At 41.9% G+C, this 16,231-nt stretch overlaps 1 protein-coding gene across 2 annotated transcripts in view; it reads right to left on the reverse strand.

The window, feature by feature from the left end:
- The window catches only part of LOC133403248 (transcriptional enhancer factor TEF-3-like), a 51,040-nt gene that overhangs the window by 18,847 nt on the left and 15,962 nt on the right, over positions 1 to 16,231 (reverse strand). The window contains exons 3-4 of one of the 2 annotated variants that reach the window (XM_061677981.1): positions 3,148 to 3,212; positions 1,422 to 1,484 (exon numbers count right to left, since the gene is read on the reverse strand). In XM_061677981.1, the coding sequence (XP_061533965.1) occupies positions 1,422 to 1,484; positions 3,148 to 3,212 (128 nt within the window). Of the gene's footprint in view, positions 1 to 1,421; positions 1,485 to 3,147; positions 3,213 to 16,231 lie in introns of those variants that run through there. The other variant, XM_061677982.1, reaches the window with a different exon arrangement.

Genomic DNA, 16,231 nt, shown 5'->3' on the forward strand with positions numbered 1-16,231 from the left:
GTACACAGTAAAGCCTAGGGGCTTCCTGATATATGTTTCATGAAACATCACATTTAAACACTTCAATTAGAAGCTGCAATTAAATCAGCCAATTGTATGTGTGCTCAAGTGATAAGGGAATGTGAATACATGTCAGTCTATATTTGAACTAAAAACAATACCTCATTTGGACAGCAAATACAGGACGAAATAATTGTGCAGCGGTGCCTTGAGATAAAGTACATAGGAGTGAGTCGTTTTAGGATTTTTTTCAAGAAACAGTACGAGCAATAATTCGGCTGACTTATTTTTTATTTTTTTGCTTTGACTTGGGAGCAAAAAAATCAGATACAAGCCATGTATGGTGGCAGTGAACTCAACTCACTTCACTTTACAACTAGCAGCAGTTTGGCAGATGGTGAACAATTATTAAAAAAAGAGGCTCTGAACTGTTTATTACCACTCCCAGTTGAGGTTTACTGGTAAACTAAACAAAACAAAGAGAATTACATGTTGTGTATTTAAAACAATCACATAGCTTTTCCTTAATTAAGGTCATTTAGCTTAATGCTAACAAACAATGCAAAATGCAATAGGCAGGCTAACGAATACCATCAGTATTGCGGTGTTATAACCCTATAAGCAACAGATATTTGAACTCAAATGGTGGAGCAACACATGTAGACAGACATCATAAAAATACTCACAAGCATAACGTTGACTTCAAGCCAAAACCTCCTTTGTTCAAATTTGGTCAATTTCATATTTTTTTCACTAATGAACACTATCGGTCAGTCCCCACGTGCGCATGTTATTTTTACATATTATTGACCAAAATGAAGTGCTGAAAATGGCTGGCTCTCTTTGATGACGTAATGTTAATGGCTCAACAAACATGCCACTTTTTTGGTTTCCTGCAAAGTAATGCTTTTTGAGATGTGAGGTTTCCACCCAACTCCAGCGATATATTCTTAATACTTTGGAAAAAATGACTAATATTACTGCAGCTTACTGAGTCAGTTGTGAAACTCTTCTCCAGGTGTGTCGTTATGTCTGTATTATATTGCCCTCAGGTGGACTAGGTGTGCATACCAGAAGGAGCAGCACAATGTAAATTAAACTGAAGCAAAAAATGTGGCAAAAACTGGTTAATTCTTTACACTCTTTAACTGTCACAGCTGTATGTTTTTATAAAGCATAATATTATAGAGGGCTATTTCTCTTATTAAAAACTCTCTTTTTTGTGTTTTGGGGGGATGCTGTAACACAATGACATTTCCAATCATTTCAATGATTTGAGATACGAGTGTTTTGACATACAAGCGTGGTGACGGAATAAATTAAAGTATCTCAAGGCGCTACTGTATTTTAAACATCTTGCCACTTGCTATTTAATATTAAATAGTAAGAACAAAGAAAAAAGGTTGACTCACATAGCGTACCTTCAGCTTCACCTGGATCTCACGGGCCTTCCGTCGTGCTAGAACCTGGATGTGACTGGACACCTAGTGAACGCAGAAAAAAAAAGGAGTGAATTTTTTACTATTATGTATTTACCTGGTGGAGAATGTTATTAAAATGTGTCAAATGCTAACAAGCAAATTAGTATCAAACTGGAGACCACTGGAAACAACACTGAGCAGAGCTGCTTTCAGCACCACAAATTAAGCACGAGAGTGGACCCTCAAAATCAAATGGCTTAGTGGTAACAAAACCGGAAAATTCAACCTAAAATTACAAGGACAATAAGAAACGACAGCATCAGCAAAAAATAAAAAAAAATAAAAGAACACAAAACAAAACGAAACGCCACAAAGTGGTTCGACCTCAGCTGATAAAGACCTGGAAACACTTACTCTCTTAATGGAATTGGAAGTGTAATTGGAAGAGGAAATACAAACATATCTAACGCTTCGATAATTTTGGGGAAGCCAGGACTCGTATAAAAGCTATTAGGTGTTTGATTTAACTCACCATGAATGCGTGTAAAGTTGATGTGGCAAGACTCCTTCTTGTGACTGGCTCCAAGTCAACCCTGAGTTCATTCCGAAACTCCAAAATTGTATTGCTCAATAGACGATATGCCTGGATCATTTTTTTTTCTAGCATTTCAAAAATGTTTACACGACCTGCAAAAGTTCTCACAGCCGCTTCCCATTTTGCCTGTGCTACGGTGCCTGGTTTGCACCTGCTTTTGAGAAGCGGTATTTTGAGACGCAAAATCAGCCAGCCCATTTTGTCTCAGGTTTGATGAATCACATTACCCAGGCTAAATTCATCTATTTGCATATGCTCTTCCCAGAAAACGCAAAATGAACTACGCACCAATATTGCCAATTCAGTTAGTAGTTAGTAAGTAGTAGGTAGGTAGGTAGGTCGTACCTGTACTGTGGGTCAGGTTAGTAGATGAATTTCCAATCGCAATAAAGTTTGCGGTTGTTTTTGCAAGCGCAAACCTTTAGTAAACCAGGCCCAAAGTCTTTCATTTCTTCTGCCATTAGGCTCCTCAACACTGACACTGCTTTTTTAAACAAATTGCTTTTCTTTGAATCTTTCATATGTTGAGGTTTTAATGTGTTGCATTGCTTTTATCTCATTGCTTTTATTCATTTATCTCACACTGTCCCAAAGCGTATTTATCTATTTGCCACATTTTCTATGATCTTGTCCAATTTGGTGTTTGTTGAGTCTCAATGTGCATTTGGACCTGGAAGCTGCAAATGAATTCCCCACACTGGGATCAATAAAGTTATCTGAATCTGCCCCAGCGTCCAGCTCCATTCCCTTGCTGCTTCTCTCATCACCACTGCCACACTGACCATGCCATATGACTTAGCAGGGTCTCTCTCGATCCACATCCATCATTACCCCCCTACATCAGTCCCTGCGTATCAAATGGCGCACTTGAGGATAGCGTTTCAAATCCCTCGCCCTATCCACATGGCCATATTCCCCAGCTTCTCGTTGCTTCTAACGAGCAACACGTCCATGGGGCGCAAAAAAAACAAAACAAAAAAAAAACAGTGCCAACACACGATCCCTTTGCATCTGTACGCCGGGCAGCTGCCTACCCGGGGAGTCGGGGGCATCACTCAGCGGGGGCGAACTTTCTAAAGGGGATCAGAAATAGGGACAGCTCACAAGTGGCGTTGCCCCCATAGGACTTACCTGCTTCCTGGTCCGCGTTTTTCCAGTGCGGAGTTTGATGTAGCGTGCGATCAGCTCGTTCCGTCCTGTAATGAAAACATCACCATTTTAACGTGTCTTTGCTTTAATTTTCCCAGAAAAACAGAATAATTCAATTCAACCATGCTTAATGGCAAGGGACACTTGCGGAATCTTATAAGATTCGGTAAAGGAACACTATGACAATTTCACCCTTGTATAACCAAAGCTGTATGGTTGCTACAACTACAATTCAAAATGTTTATGAAACTGTACCAACAGCAACATTATCAATGGTATCACAATTTAGAAATTGTACGATAATTTATATGTTGGAAGAAAAACATTTGCCCTGTGACCCTGAACAGGATAAGCAGTGTTGAGAATGGATGGATGAATTAAAAACCTTATAATTTTATTTTTAGTAGTTACCACAGTGTGCTTTTCATGTTATGTTTGTAATGTTTAAGCAGACACACTGTATTATATCTGAAATAAAACTTGTTTTCATTGGTTAACGGTAGTGAATAGAGAATACTGAGACTTGCATCATATTTGGTCCAACTTTGTGTGGAAAGTGTGTTAATAGTAGGACATCTCGATATTTGATATTTATGCATCAATACTGTAAAATAACAGGAAAAAGTACAGTTGCGATATTTCGTCCCACACCCACTGTATATGGATCATAACAATGTAATATGAATGACATTAAGTCTAACATGTCTAGTCTATACTATGGCAAAATTGAAGAAAGACATACCATTTCTGCCCCGTGCTGACGTTTCAACTACAGTGGTACCTTGCTTACGCATTGAATAAGTTCCATGACCAAGCCTTTTACACAATTTACTGCTTTATCAAACCGATGTTCTCCACTGAAATGAATTGAATTTACATAATTTGTTCCAATAGTATAAAAGTTTCTCTTTGAATAAAGATAATTCAGACATTTCAGAAAAAAAACTCATTTCCGCCACTTCCTGGTCCATATCAATGTCTGATTTATGAACAGATCACATTTATGATTCTTAATTACCTGCTTTAACAAATGACAGTTTACTCGTACAGATAGCGCTTGCTTTGGTTGTGACTATGGTGATCTGCTCAGTAGAGGCGTGGATCTATTCAGGTGGAATATAGGGCCGTGGGTCACCCCAAAATTGCCTCATCACCTTTCACACTAAGCTATAATATAGAAGTTTTTCAAAATAACCATAATATACTGTATAAACAATATATAATTCCTTGATGGTTTATAGTTTGAGTGATTTAGTCATTTCAAAGTGACCCTTGCATCCTTCGATTTTCGGAGGAAAAAGTTTGGACTGTTAATTTTGGTATATACTGTACAGTACACGTGCCTCTGTGAAGGCCTGCTTCAGTGTCAGAGTGACAGCCCACACCTGTACTTCCACAGCGGGTGTGGATCAGTGCACTTCCATTAATGACAGACAGCTCACACTGGCGAAGCAGGTGGCGACCGCGGCAGCTATCAGATCCTCGGGACCCGACCCAGCACAGACAACACTGGCCACTGCACCAAAAGGGGGCTAGTCTAGTGACACTGCCAGGCAGCTGGTGTGTGTGTCAATGTTTATGGAATATGCCTTAACGCCCACAGTAAATCTTGGCCTTGTTCCCCTCGCCAGAGTCACCCCCGCTCACCCTCTCGCACGTTGAGAGGCTCTGGTTACATCGGAGGACAACGATCAACCTTCGGCCTCGTCTTCCTTACACGCAATGCACAAGTTTTAAAATCAGGAATATGATTCATGAGACCAGACCTGTGGAGCCTTCAAAGTCAACCTCCCAAAAGGGATCAAATTTGGAGTTCAGTCAAAATGTTCTGGAAAAAAAAACTAAACTTCATCATTCATGAAGTCATGCGAGATGTCAACAAATCTCATGAGACTAGGAGTAACTAAACAGTGTTTTGCTTCTTCTGTAGCTTTTTAAGTGTTTGTTTTTCATGCCACCACATGCAGGAGGAAACCGAATTACCCAGCGATAACTCATGCAACCATGGGATGGAAATGGAAATGCTGTTCAATGATGAATATCGTAAATACGTGCAAAAAAAGCTAATTTGTAACCAAAGATTGTGCTTCAGTGGGTTTTTAAAGAAACACTGAAATTAAAAAAAACTGGGAGCCAGTCTATTCTTTTGAAATTAATATAAAAGTAGGCAAATAGGCATCGGTGGTTCAGATGGTAAAATTATAATAATGTGTCGATTTGGTCCTCGTATCAAATGCTCTGCCACTCCTTGGGCGAATGCTTGGGGAAGGACCCATTAAAAATACTTTCCATCACACCCACGAGATCAGAAGCGAGTCAGTCACTCAATGATGAGATCATCTGATGAAAATTAGCCAGACAGATGACTTGCGCCAATCGAGGCTGCAGTTTGACAAGTATCACGGCATCTGCGAAGGGGGTTTCTCAAGGGTATGCATGAAATTAGAGCTTCAATTTGCGCATATCTAATGCATTCAACTCCTTTTCTGTAGGTGGCAATAATGCACATTACAAAATGGCTGCTAACCACCATACACTGTAAACCTGTTTCCATTATAAATCCAAAGGCAGGATCTGGTGGTCATTGCACTCAAAGCAAGCAGACTACAACAATGAAAAGATAATATCTAAATAACAACTAACCATCGGTAAACCAAACATCTCGATTTGCACATCAATCAAGGTAACTACAGTCACTTCCAATTAAGAAATAAAGGAAAATGTGAAAACATTCTTGTATTTTAATAAGAAACAAAAAAATCAAAATTGAATGGAATGCATGCCTCAACCCTCCATAAATGTTTGTGAAAATTAGCTAGTTAATTCATCCTAATTCTTAATCCAAGCGTAATCATGCTACCTAACAAACAAACAAAAACCACAAATAAAATATAAACATATATACATCGCAAAAGTCATCAGAACACAAAATAAAGGTGGACCCTACCAAAGGACGTTACTGAAGACCAAGTTTATGTCTGAATATGTTTTTGACATGAAAATCATCTACATTCAGTGTATACAGTGAATTTAGAAAGTCTACACACCCCTGTTCAAATTCCAGGTTTTTCTCATATGAAAACAAATTAGACCAAGATAAATTATTTCAAAACATTTTTCCACTATTACAACTTAATTGGAAAAAAAATAAATATTCTCAGTAGGGGAAGTAAAAGTAATTCAAGTTGAACAAGTGTACACACCCTCTTATAAATGGGGATGTGGATGAGTTTAGAATTAACCAATCACAAAATCTCCCAAACATGTGGGAAAATGTATTAAGTTTCGATGAAACCAAGATTGAACTTTTTGGACATAATTCCAAAAGGGATGCTTGGCAAAAACGCAACACATGCTCATCACCAAAATAACACCATACTGATATTGAAACATGGTTAGTTCCAGCATCATGCTTTGGGGCTGTTATTATGCAACTACAAATGGCGCTATAGACAAGGTGGAGGGAATTATGAACAGTTTGATCTAGCAGTCAGTGTTAGCACAAAACCAACCTGCTGCTGTAAAGCAAAATACAAATGAAAGGAAAAGCCTACTAGAACAACTGGACTTTATTTAGGGTTAATTTAAGTGTGTGCTGACTCCAATTTAATTTTTGGGAGTTTGAGTGTGATTGGTTAATTCGAAACACAGCCAGATCCCAGTTATGACATTATTTTAACTTCCTGTCTCGAAAAGATTTATATATATATAAAAAAAAAAAAAAAAAAAATGTTAAATTTAAGAATAAAAAAACATTTAAAAAAAGGTTCAATTGAGTTGCACATGTTAGGTTACATAAATAGTAGAAAACATTTTGAAATTATTTATATCATTCTCATGTTTGTATAACACAAAAACCTGGCTTTTGAACAGTTAAGATCCACCTTAAATTGTGTCCCTGGGGTGAACAAGGCCCAAAATGACCCATTCAGTCATTAATTTTGGTATAGGTCATTGGGTAAGTGGATGGGGCTGGTAAAGGTACACCCTGGTGTCCACCACTAGAGGACCTTGGACCAGGCAGGTCATAAATCTGCATCAATGGCCCAGTGTGATCACTCCTGCTTAGTACATTCCTGACATTCCTATACACTGACACCGGCTTCTGCATCTGCCTTTTGCCTTGTTTGTGCACAACAACAAAGCCTTTATGGATTAATCAGGGAAACTTTATAGCACAGATCGGTACATGAATCAGTGGTATTAGATGATTATGTGACCACAATGTACATCTGCATAATGTAAAAATATCCAAAGTGCTATTTTTCTCTGGCAGCCATCAGTCTTCCTTCCACAGCTCAGACTGTGTCTGGTCAGGAAGGTTACATTTAGGCTGATGGAATGTCTTGGGTGTTATTTCCCTCCCCCCGCTATAGTTTGTTCAGCTAAGTGTTCTCTGAAAAGAAAAGTGTCATGTGGTGATCATAACAATGAGTCGCCTACAAGTGGCGAAGATGCAAGAATCACCAGGTAGCTTGATAAGCTTCAATCGATGAAGTTACGTTTGCGATAAATCAATTAGTAATGTCATGAACAGCCCTGCAGTACTATACCGCACACCTGGAAGACTATACCGCACACCTGTCACCAATCAGCTCTCGTCACCACCTGCATATAAACCTGCCTAATCCCGGAAATCCTCGCCAAAGTATTGCAGCTTCTCCAAGCGGTACCATGGCCCACCTGCCTCATGTAAGCCACACTATTCCTCGTTCCCTTTAATGACTCCTGTATCTCTCTTCCTTCTCAGTGTTTCCCCCCCGTGTTCCTGATCTACGTCATTCCTGGCACCCCGCTGCGAAGCCAGCCGCCTATCCTCGCCACTGCCTGCCAACGCACCTAGGACCACCTCCATTACCTTCCATAATAAACTGTTCATCATAACCTATCTGCCTCCGCCTGCTCTTGGGTCCAGCTCCTCTCCATTCGTGACAAAATACTTTGGCCATCATGGACCCAGCAACCCCGGAGGCGCTCAAGAACGCACTCACCCTCCAAGGGGCCCACATAGGACGTCAGGACAAGACCTTACAAGAAATCACCGAAACTCTTCACACCCTTTCGCAACAGGTCTCCCGAGAAAAGAAAAGTTAACATCTGTTCGACCCCCGTAAGTACCCATACTGAGTACGCAGTCTCCGAGCAACCCTGCTTTCCTTACAAAGAACCTCATGCACATCCACCCGAACCCTACTCCGGGGACTTAGGCACTGGTAGCCAACTTCTTCTCAACTGCACCCTAGTTTTCAACCTTCAACCTTACAGTTACCCCACCGAACAATCCAAGGTAGCATACGTCACTAACCTCCTCCGTGGCAAAGTAGCTAAATGGTCCACTTCCTTATGGCACAACTCCTCTCCGGTAATATTTTCATTCCATTCCTTTTCCTCCGAAGTCCGCAAAGTCTTCGACCACCCCGTTCAGGGAAAAAAGCCGCCCGTCGCTTACTCACGGTCACTCTGGGCGCTAAATCAATAGCAGAGTACTCGATTGAGTTCCATATACTTGCAGGTGAATGTGGGTGGGATGATGCTGCGCTTAGGGGGATTTTTTTTTGAACGGCCTATCTGAACAACTCAAGGATGAGCTTGCGGTCTGGGACGAGCCCTCCTCTCTCTAGGATTTCATCGCCCTTTCCAGCTGTCTGGATAACAGACTGCGAGAGAGAGCACGAGAGAGGAGGGTCCGCTCGTGTAACTCCAAGCACCGCGCCATCAGCTTCTCACCCGCCCCCCTGCACAGTCTTCTGCCTTTTCGTTAACCCCGGTTGCACCCAATGAGCCCATGCAAATTGGTAAAATGCGTTTCGACCCCTAGGAGCTCAGCGTTGTTATCCAGCGGCTGTGCATTTATTGCGGTCAATCCGGTCATGTCATTTCCTCTTGCCCCCTCCGACCAAAAGACCAGGATCACCGCGATCCACGAGCGTGGTGGTGAGCCAAACCTCCATTTGCTCCAGTTCTTTTCTAAAGAAAAGAGAAACACCCCTCTCCGCCCTTGCATAGACTATCGGGGACTCAATGACATCACCGTTAAAAACAAATCCCTATCCCTCATTGAACCGTCATTTGAACCTCTCTGCGAAGCTCAAATATTCACCAAATTGGACCTACGTAACACCTACCACCTCATCCATATCCGAGAGGGGGATGAATGGAAGACCACTTTCAATACCCCTCTCGGACACTTTGAATACTTAGTCATGCCATTCAGATTAACCAACGCCCCTGCAGTCTTCCAAACCTTCATCAATGCCATCCTCCGTGACATGTTAAACCGGTTCGTGTTTGTGTACCTTGATGACATCCTCATTTTCTCCCGCTCTCCCGAAGAACACCGCGTCCATGTACGCCAAGTCCTCCAGTGCCTCCTCGTGAACAGTCTGTACGTCAAACCAGATAAATGAGAATTCCATCTCTCCTTAGTCCATTTTCTCAGCTACATCATCGTAAAAGGACAACTGCAACCGGACCCCACCAAGATCCAAGCCATCACCGACTGGCCCATCCCCACTACCCATAAAGAACTGCAACGCTTCCTTGGATTTGCCAACTTCTACCGTCGATTCATCCGCAACTACCGCAAGGTCGCTATCCCGCTCACCAGCCTCACATCGACCAGCTCCCCCTTTCAGTGGACCCCGGCAGCCTCTCAAGCATTCAGTCAACTCAAAACCCTGTTCACCAAAGCTCCCATTCTGCGCCACCTTGACCCCTCCTACAGTACGTGGTGGAGGTTGACGCCTCGGACTCCAGAGCTGGAGCTGCCCTCTCGCAGTGGGACACCACGACCCAGAAATTACAGCCCTGTGCTTTATTTTTCCCGTCGCCTGTCCCCTGCGCAGAGGAATTTTGACGTCGGCAACCGAGAACTGCTGTCCATAATATGGGCCCTGGAGGAATGGCGGCACTGGCTGGAGGGGACTGAACTGTCATTCATCATTTGGACTGACCACAAGAAACTCACTTACCTCCGTTCAGCTAAACGTCTCAACCCCCGACAAGCTCGCTGGGCACTATTTCTGAGCCGGTTCAACTTCAGTCCCTCCTTCCGTCCCTGTTCCCGTAACACCAAACTTGATGCCCTGTCTCGAATTTACTCACACCCACTCCAGCTCAGCAGAACCAGAACCCATTCTTCCTTCCTCCTGTTTCATTGGAGCAGCCACGTGGAAGAACGAGCAGGTGGTCAAGGAGGCTCAAAAGACCCAACCAGAACCCAAGACCGAGCATCTGAACCGCCGATTTGTACCGGATTCCGCACGTTCTGTCTGAAGTCCTACAGTGGGCCCACAACTCGAAACTCACTTGTCACTCTGGCATCACCCGTACTACCTAGTTTATCCAACAGCACTTCTGGTGGCCCAGCCTCATCAAAGACACCCGCTAATTCGTCCAAGCCTGGTCCGACTGCACCTGAGGGAAGTCGTGATACCTGCCCCCAGCCAGTCTGCTGCGTCCCTTGCCGATTCCTAGCCACCCATTGGTCTCACATCGCTGTGGACTTCATTACCGGCCTACCCCCCTCAGAATGTAACTCAGTTATTCTCACTATCATCAATCGCTTTTCCAAATGTGTCCACTACATACTCATCCCCAAACTACCGACTGCCTTTGAAACTGCTAACCTCCTTGTCCAGCATGTCTTTAGACTCCACGGTATTCCCATCGACATTGTCTCTGACCGAGGTCCTCAGTTCTTATCCCTGGTCTGGAAGGAGTTCTGTAAAGCGGTGGGCGCAGCAGCCAGCTTGTCCTCAGGATATCATCCGCAGACCAACGGCAAGACGTTGTGGGCTAACCAGTCCCTAGAATCAGCCCTCAGCTGAGTTGCTGCATGCAACCCCTCCTTATGGAGCTCATTCCTCCCGTGGATCGAGTACGCTCACAATTACCTCACCAGCTCCGGTATGTCCCCGTTCATGGCGTGCTACGGTTACCAACCCCCGTTACTCAAGGAGCAGGCAGTGGCAGTTCCCGCCGTTGAAGATCACCTCCGGAGAGCCCAGGCGGTGTGTAACGACGTCCAGGCGGCGTTGACCCGGTCCGTTGCACGCAACAAACAGCTCGCGGATAGTCATCGCTCCCCGACACCCAAATACAAGGTGGGTCAGTCCATCTGGCTTTCTTCCCACGACCAAAGAGAAGGTTGATGGATGTCATGAGGGAAGACATGAGGGCAGTTGGTGTTGGAGAGGAGGATGTAGGAGATAGGATGACGCGCTGTGGTGACCCCTTAAGGGACAAACCAAACGGAAAAGAAGATTTTGTGCGAAGGTCCTCTTGGTAATGGTGTTTCTTGTGCATTGAACCTGGTGAGAATGTATGTATTTTAGGGGCCCTGAACACGAGCCCTCCTAAAACTCACTCAGTAGTGGCCCCTTGAAAGTGAAACTGATTGACATGAAATTGGTGGACACGTCTTCTATAACATTGAAATTTTAAACCTACTCACAGGATTAACCAGGAAGTTGGCCATTTTGGTTTGAAGCAGCCATTTTAGAGCTGGGTGTGGACTTCCTCAGAGTTAAACCCTAGCGGTCAGAGTTGAAAGTTACTTGGTGTTGCATTGTGTATGTCTTCACCCTCAAGATTTGCCCCTATAAATAATACCGAGATGGTAACTCTCAACAACAGACTCAGACACTCATACTGTATTTGACACCTCATAAATAATGAAATACCTATCATCTGGAATCCTCCTTAGCTTGCTGGTTTGTGTGGGATGCAACTAATTTAGTTTATCACCTTAATTATGTATGTCATCTGTCTGTCAATTGTAAGTGCTTGTCAGCCCTGCCCTGTTTCAGTCAAAGGTGACCCAAAGTTTTGTGGATGTTTAACTAATGTGTTTGTGTTCTGTGATCACATTTTTCTTGTTGAGTTGTAGATAATTCTTTAGCACCGGTCCATATTGGCAACAAAACATTTCGAAAGGGTGTTAAAGATTTTGTCGTATGGACAGTTTTAATCTGTGTCATAAGACATATTGGAGAAATATTTTTTTGTTACCTGGCCACAGAGAATTTGTTTTTTTTTTCTGTTTAAGATTAATTGTACATTCTTTACCATTACAATCACCTGACATTGTACTTGTACACGTTCCTACCTCAGAATCTGGTTTGACAGCAAACATCAGTTTCAGTGTAAAAGGCTAATGTTTAAACACAACCAAGATCTATTACATTGTGACACACAAACAGCAGATGAAAATCCAACCAGTAATCTTAAAGTGTGACTCATTCAAATGTGATTTTGTCTTCTGGGATGACCACTTTATATGGACAGAGGGCTCAGATGAGGATGACATTAACTTTAATTCGGAGCCTGATGACACTAGTAACTGTGTACTGACTGATGAAAGCGATGAGTAATATCAGTGATTAAAGTTTGCTAAGAAAAATAATGCTGTCATACTTCAAGATGTATTTCTTAGAGATGGACTTTGTGTGGATGCCCTCTGAGCCAACGAGTATTAATTATTAGTTCAATTACTGCTCTTGTAATGTTTAAAAAATATATTTTTTCGTATTGTTAGTGCCCGATTACTGGCAGTGCTAGGACCTTATTGGAAATGTTGAATTTCTTGTCTTTATAGTTCTGATCTTTAAAAAATATTATTCCAGCAATTAAATCCCCTGTTTGAGGGCTTATAACATTGAAATTGTGGCAGCATGTGTATCCTGGCAAAAATTTATGTGGAGTGGTGCCTTGAGATATGAGTCAAATTCATTCAGTGACCAAATTCATAAATCACAATCCTCGTATCTCATATCATCTTTTCCCAGTGATATGAACGGAAATGCCATTAATACATTCAACAACAATTTCTGTAATGTTTTGAACAAAATTAGCCATCTATAATATAAATATACACTGATTCCATAATTAAATATAATGTAAAAAAAACTTTGAACAGTTTTTGCCACATTTCTTTGCTTCAATTAGATGGACTGGAGTTGCTTCTTTTGCTGTGTGCGCCTTGGCCACCCGAGGGCAATATAAAACAGACATACTGATATACACAGAGCTGGTCAAAACTCCTCAGTAATCCGGAGTAGTATTAGTAATTTTAAAGAATAAATGCCTGTGAGTATTGCTATATTATCTGTCCACATGTGTTGCTCCACAGTTTTTGTTAAAAAATATATATATATCTGCTGTTAAAGGTTTATAACACAGCGACGCTGATGCTATTCATTTCAAACGCCTCCCCATTATGTGTTAACATTAAGTGAGCGGACTTCACTGCCAGTCCTCCATGTTAAAGTGGATATTTGAATTTCACTGCCATCAATTGGATGGCACGGTGGTAGACTGGTTAGGGCCTCTGCCTCACAGTTCTGAGGACAGGGGTTCAATCCCCGGCCCTGCCTGCGTGGAGTTTCCATGTTCTCCCCGTGCCTGCGTGGGTTTTCTCCGGGCACTCCAGTTTCCTCCCACAGCACAAAAACATGCATGGTAGGTTAATTGAAGACTCTAAATTGCCCGTAGGTGTGAATGGTTGTTTGTTTATATGTGCGCTGCGATTGGCTGGCAACCAGTTCAGGGTGTACCCTGCATCCTGCCCGATGATAGCTGGGATAGGCTCCAGCACTCCCGCGACACTTGTGAGGATAAGCGGCTCAGATAATGGATGGTTGGATGGATACCATCAATGGCAGTGAGTGAGTTAAGGCAAAGCTATGGTTTGTTTTAAAAACACATGTAATTCTCTTTGATTTATGATTAATTTACTAGTCGAACCTCAAATGCTGGTGGCAATAAACAGCTTAAAGCCTCTTTTTTGAAGAATTGTTCACAACCTGCCAAATTACTAGTTGTCGTGAATTGAGTTGAGTTGAGTTCGGTGCCACCCTGTAGTGGTCGTACCGGTACTTACAAATTTTTGCTTGAAAGTAAAAGCAAAAAAAAATTAAAATGGCTGAACGACAACTCTTATTTAAAAAAACTACTAAGTCAGTTCACTTGTATCTCAAGGAACCATTGTATTTTAGGGGGTACAGGATGCGATCCCCAGCCCCACCCATAACCCACACAGTAGCTCTGCACCTCCCTACCCAATCTCTCTAAAATTGAAAAAAAGCAGTTTGTACCCACCACCAGTGTGTCCAACTGGCACAAAATCCCCTGGCAATCTGTCACCCATGTTAATCATGACAGGATGCACAAGAATCAATAAAGAACCAATGAGATTTTATTGTATTTATTTGTTTATAATAATTTATATAATAATTATATAATAATTTGAAGGTGGCAAGATGATGACACAATGGTCAAAGACTACAAAAATCAAGCCAGTAATGACTTTCTTCTACATTTTATGGGAGGAAATGTCCATTTATAATTGTAATATTATACAACCCCAATTCCAATGAAGTTGGGATGTTGTGTTAAACATAAATAAAAACAGAATACAATGATTTGCAAATCATGTTCAACCTATATTTAATTGAATACACTACAAAGACAATATATTTAATGTTCAAACTGATAAATGTTATTGTTTTTAGCAAATATTTATTAACTTAGAAAACACCTGTTTGGAACATCCCACAGGTGAACAGGCTAATTAGGAACAGGTGGGTGCCATGATTGGGTATAAAAGGAGCTTCCCTGAATTGCTTAGTCATTCACAAGCAAAGATGGGGCAAGGTTCACCTATTTGTGAACAAGTGCGTGAGAAAATAGTCGAACAGTTTAAGGACAATGTTCCTCAACGTACAATTTCAAGGAATTTAGGGATTTCATCATCTACGGTCCATAATAGCATCAAAAGGTTCAGAGAATCTGGACAAATCACTGCATGTCAGCTGCAAGGCCGAAAACCAACATTTAATGCCTATGACCTTCGATCCTTCAGACGGCACTGTATCAAAAACCGACATCAATGTGTAAAGGATATCACTACATGGGCTCAGGAACACTTCAGAAAACCAATGTCAGTAAATACAGTTCGGCGCTACATCCGTAAGTGCAATTTAAAACTCTACTATGCAAAGCAAAAGCCATTCATCAACAACACCCACAAAAGCCGCCGGCTTCTCTGGGCCTGAGCTCATCTAAGATGGACTGATGGAAAGTGGAAAAGTGTTCTGTTTTGCGACAAGTCCACATTTCAAATTCTTTTTGGAAATTGTGGATGTCGTGTCCTCCGGGCCAAAGAGGAAAAGAACCATACGGACTGTTATGGACGCAAAGTTCAAAAGCCAGCATCTGTGATGGTATGGGGCTGTGTTAGTGCCAATAGCATGGGTAACTTACACATCCGTGAGGGCACCATTAATGCTGAAAGGTACATACAGGTTTTGGGGAAACATATGCTGCCATCCGAGCAATGTCTTTTTCATGCATGCCCCTGCTTATTTCAGCAAGACAATGCCAAACCACATTCTGCACGTGTTACAACAGCGTGGCTTCGTAGTAAAATAGTACGCGTACTAGACAGTATTTTATGGCTCCAACACTTTCTAAAAAAGCCAAAGTTAATGATTATTTGCTAAAAGCAATAAAGTTTATCAGTGTGAACATTAAATATCTTGCCTTTGTAGTGTATTCAATTAAATATAGGTTGAACATGATTTGCAAATCATTGTATTCTGTTTTCATTTATATTTAACACAACGTCCCAACTTCATTGGAATTGGGGTTGTACATTACATTATATTATTATATTATACAATATATACAGTAATTGCATACTACCATGTCTGATGCTCTTGCTCAGTAGGCGCCATTTAAAAAGTGCCCAGGTCAAGACTGCCGGTGAATCTCTCACTGGACTGGCAAAGTTTACACCCAAGTGAGGGGAATCCCTGTTGCGTTCCACTGACCTTTACATCACATTTTCAATGAGAATCCCTTGAGAGCCATATAACATATTTATATCGGTGCACAAAAAGACAACAATATGACAGGCTGCGCGAGCAAAGCTTAGTCGGATAATGTTTCGGTGTGTGCATATTCTTTGTTTGCGAAACTGTGTGAAAATCCTGTCAGCATTCGGGGAAGCTTTGTTGAATTCATTCACAACAGCAATGAAAGCCTCCCCCTTTTTTTTTTTTCC

This window comes from Phycodurus eques, chromosome 5 (genome assembly GCF_024500275.1).
Source record: "Phycodurus eques isolate BA_2022a chromosome 5, UOR_Pequ_1.1, whole genome shotgun sequence".
Classification (NCBI taxonomy): domain Eukaryota; kingdom Metazoa; phylum Chordata; class Actinopteri; order Syngnathiformes; family Syngnathidae; genus Phycodurus; species Phycodurus eques.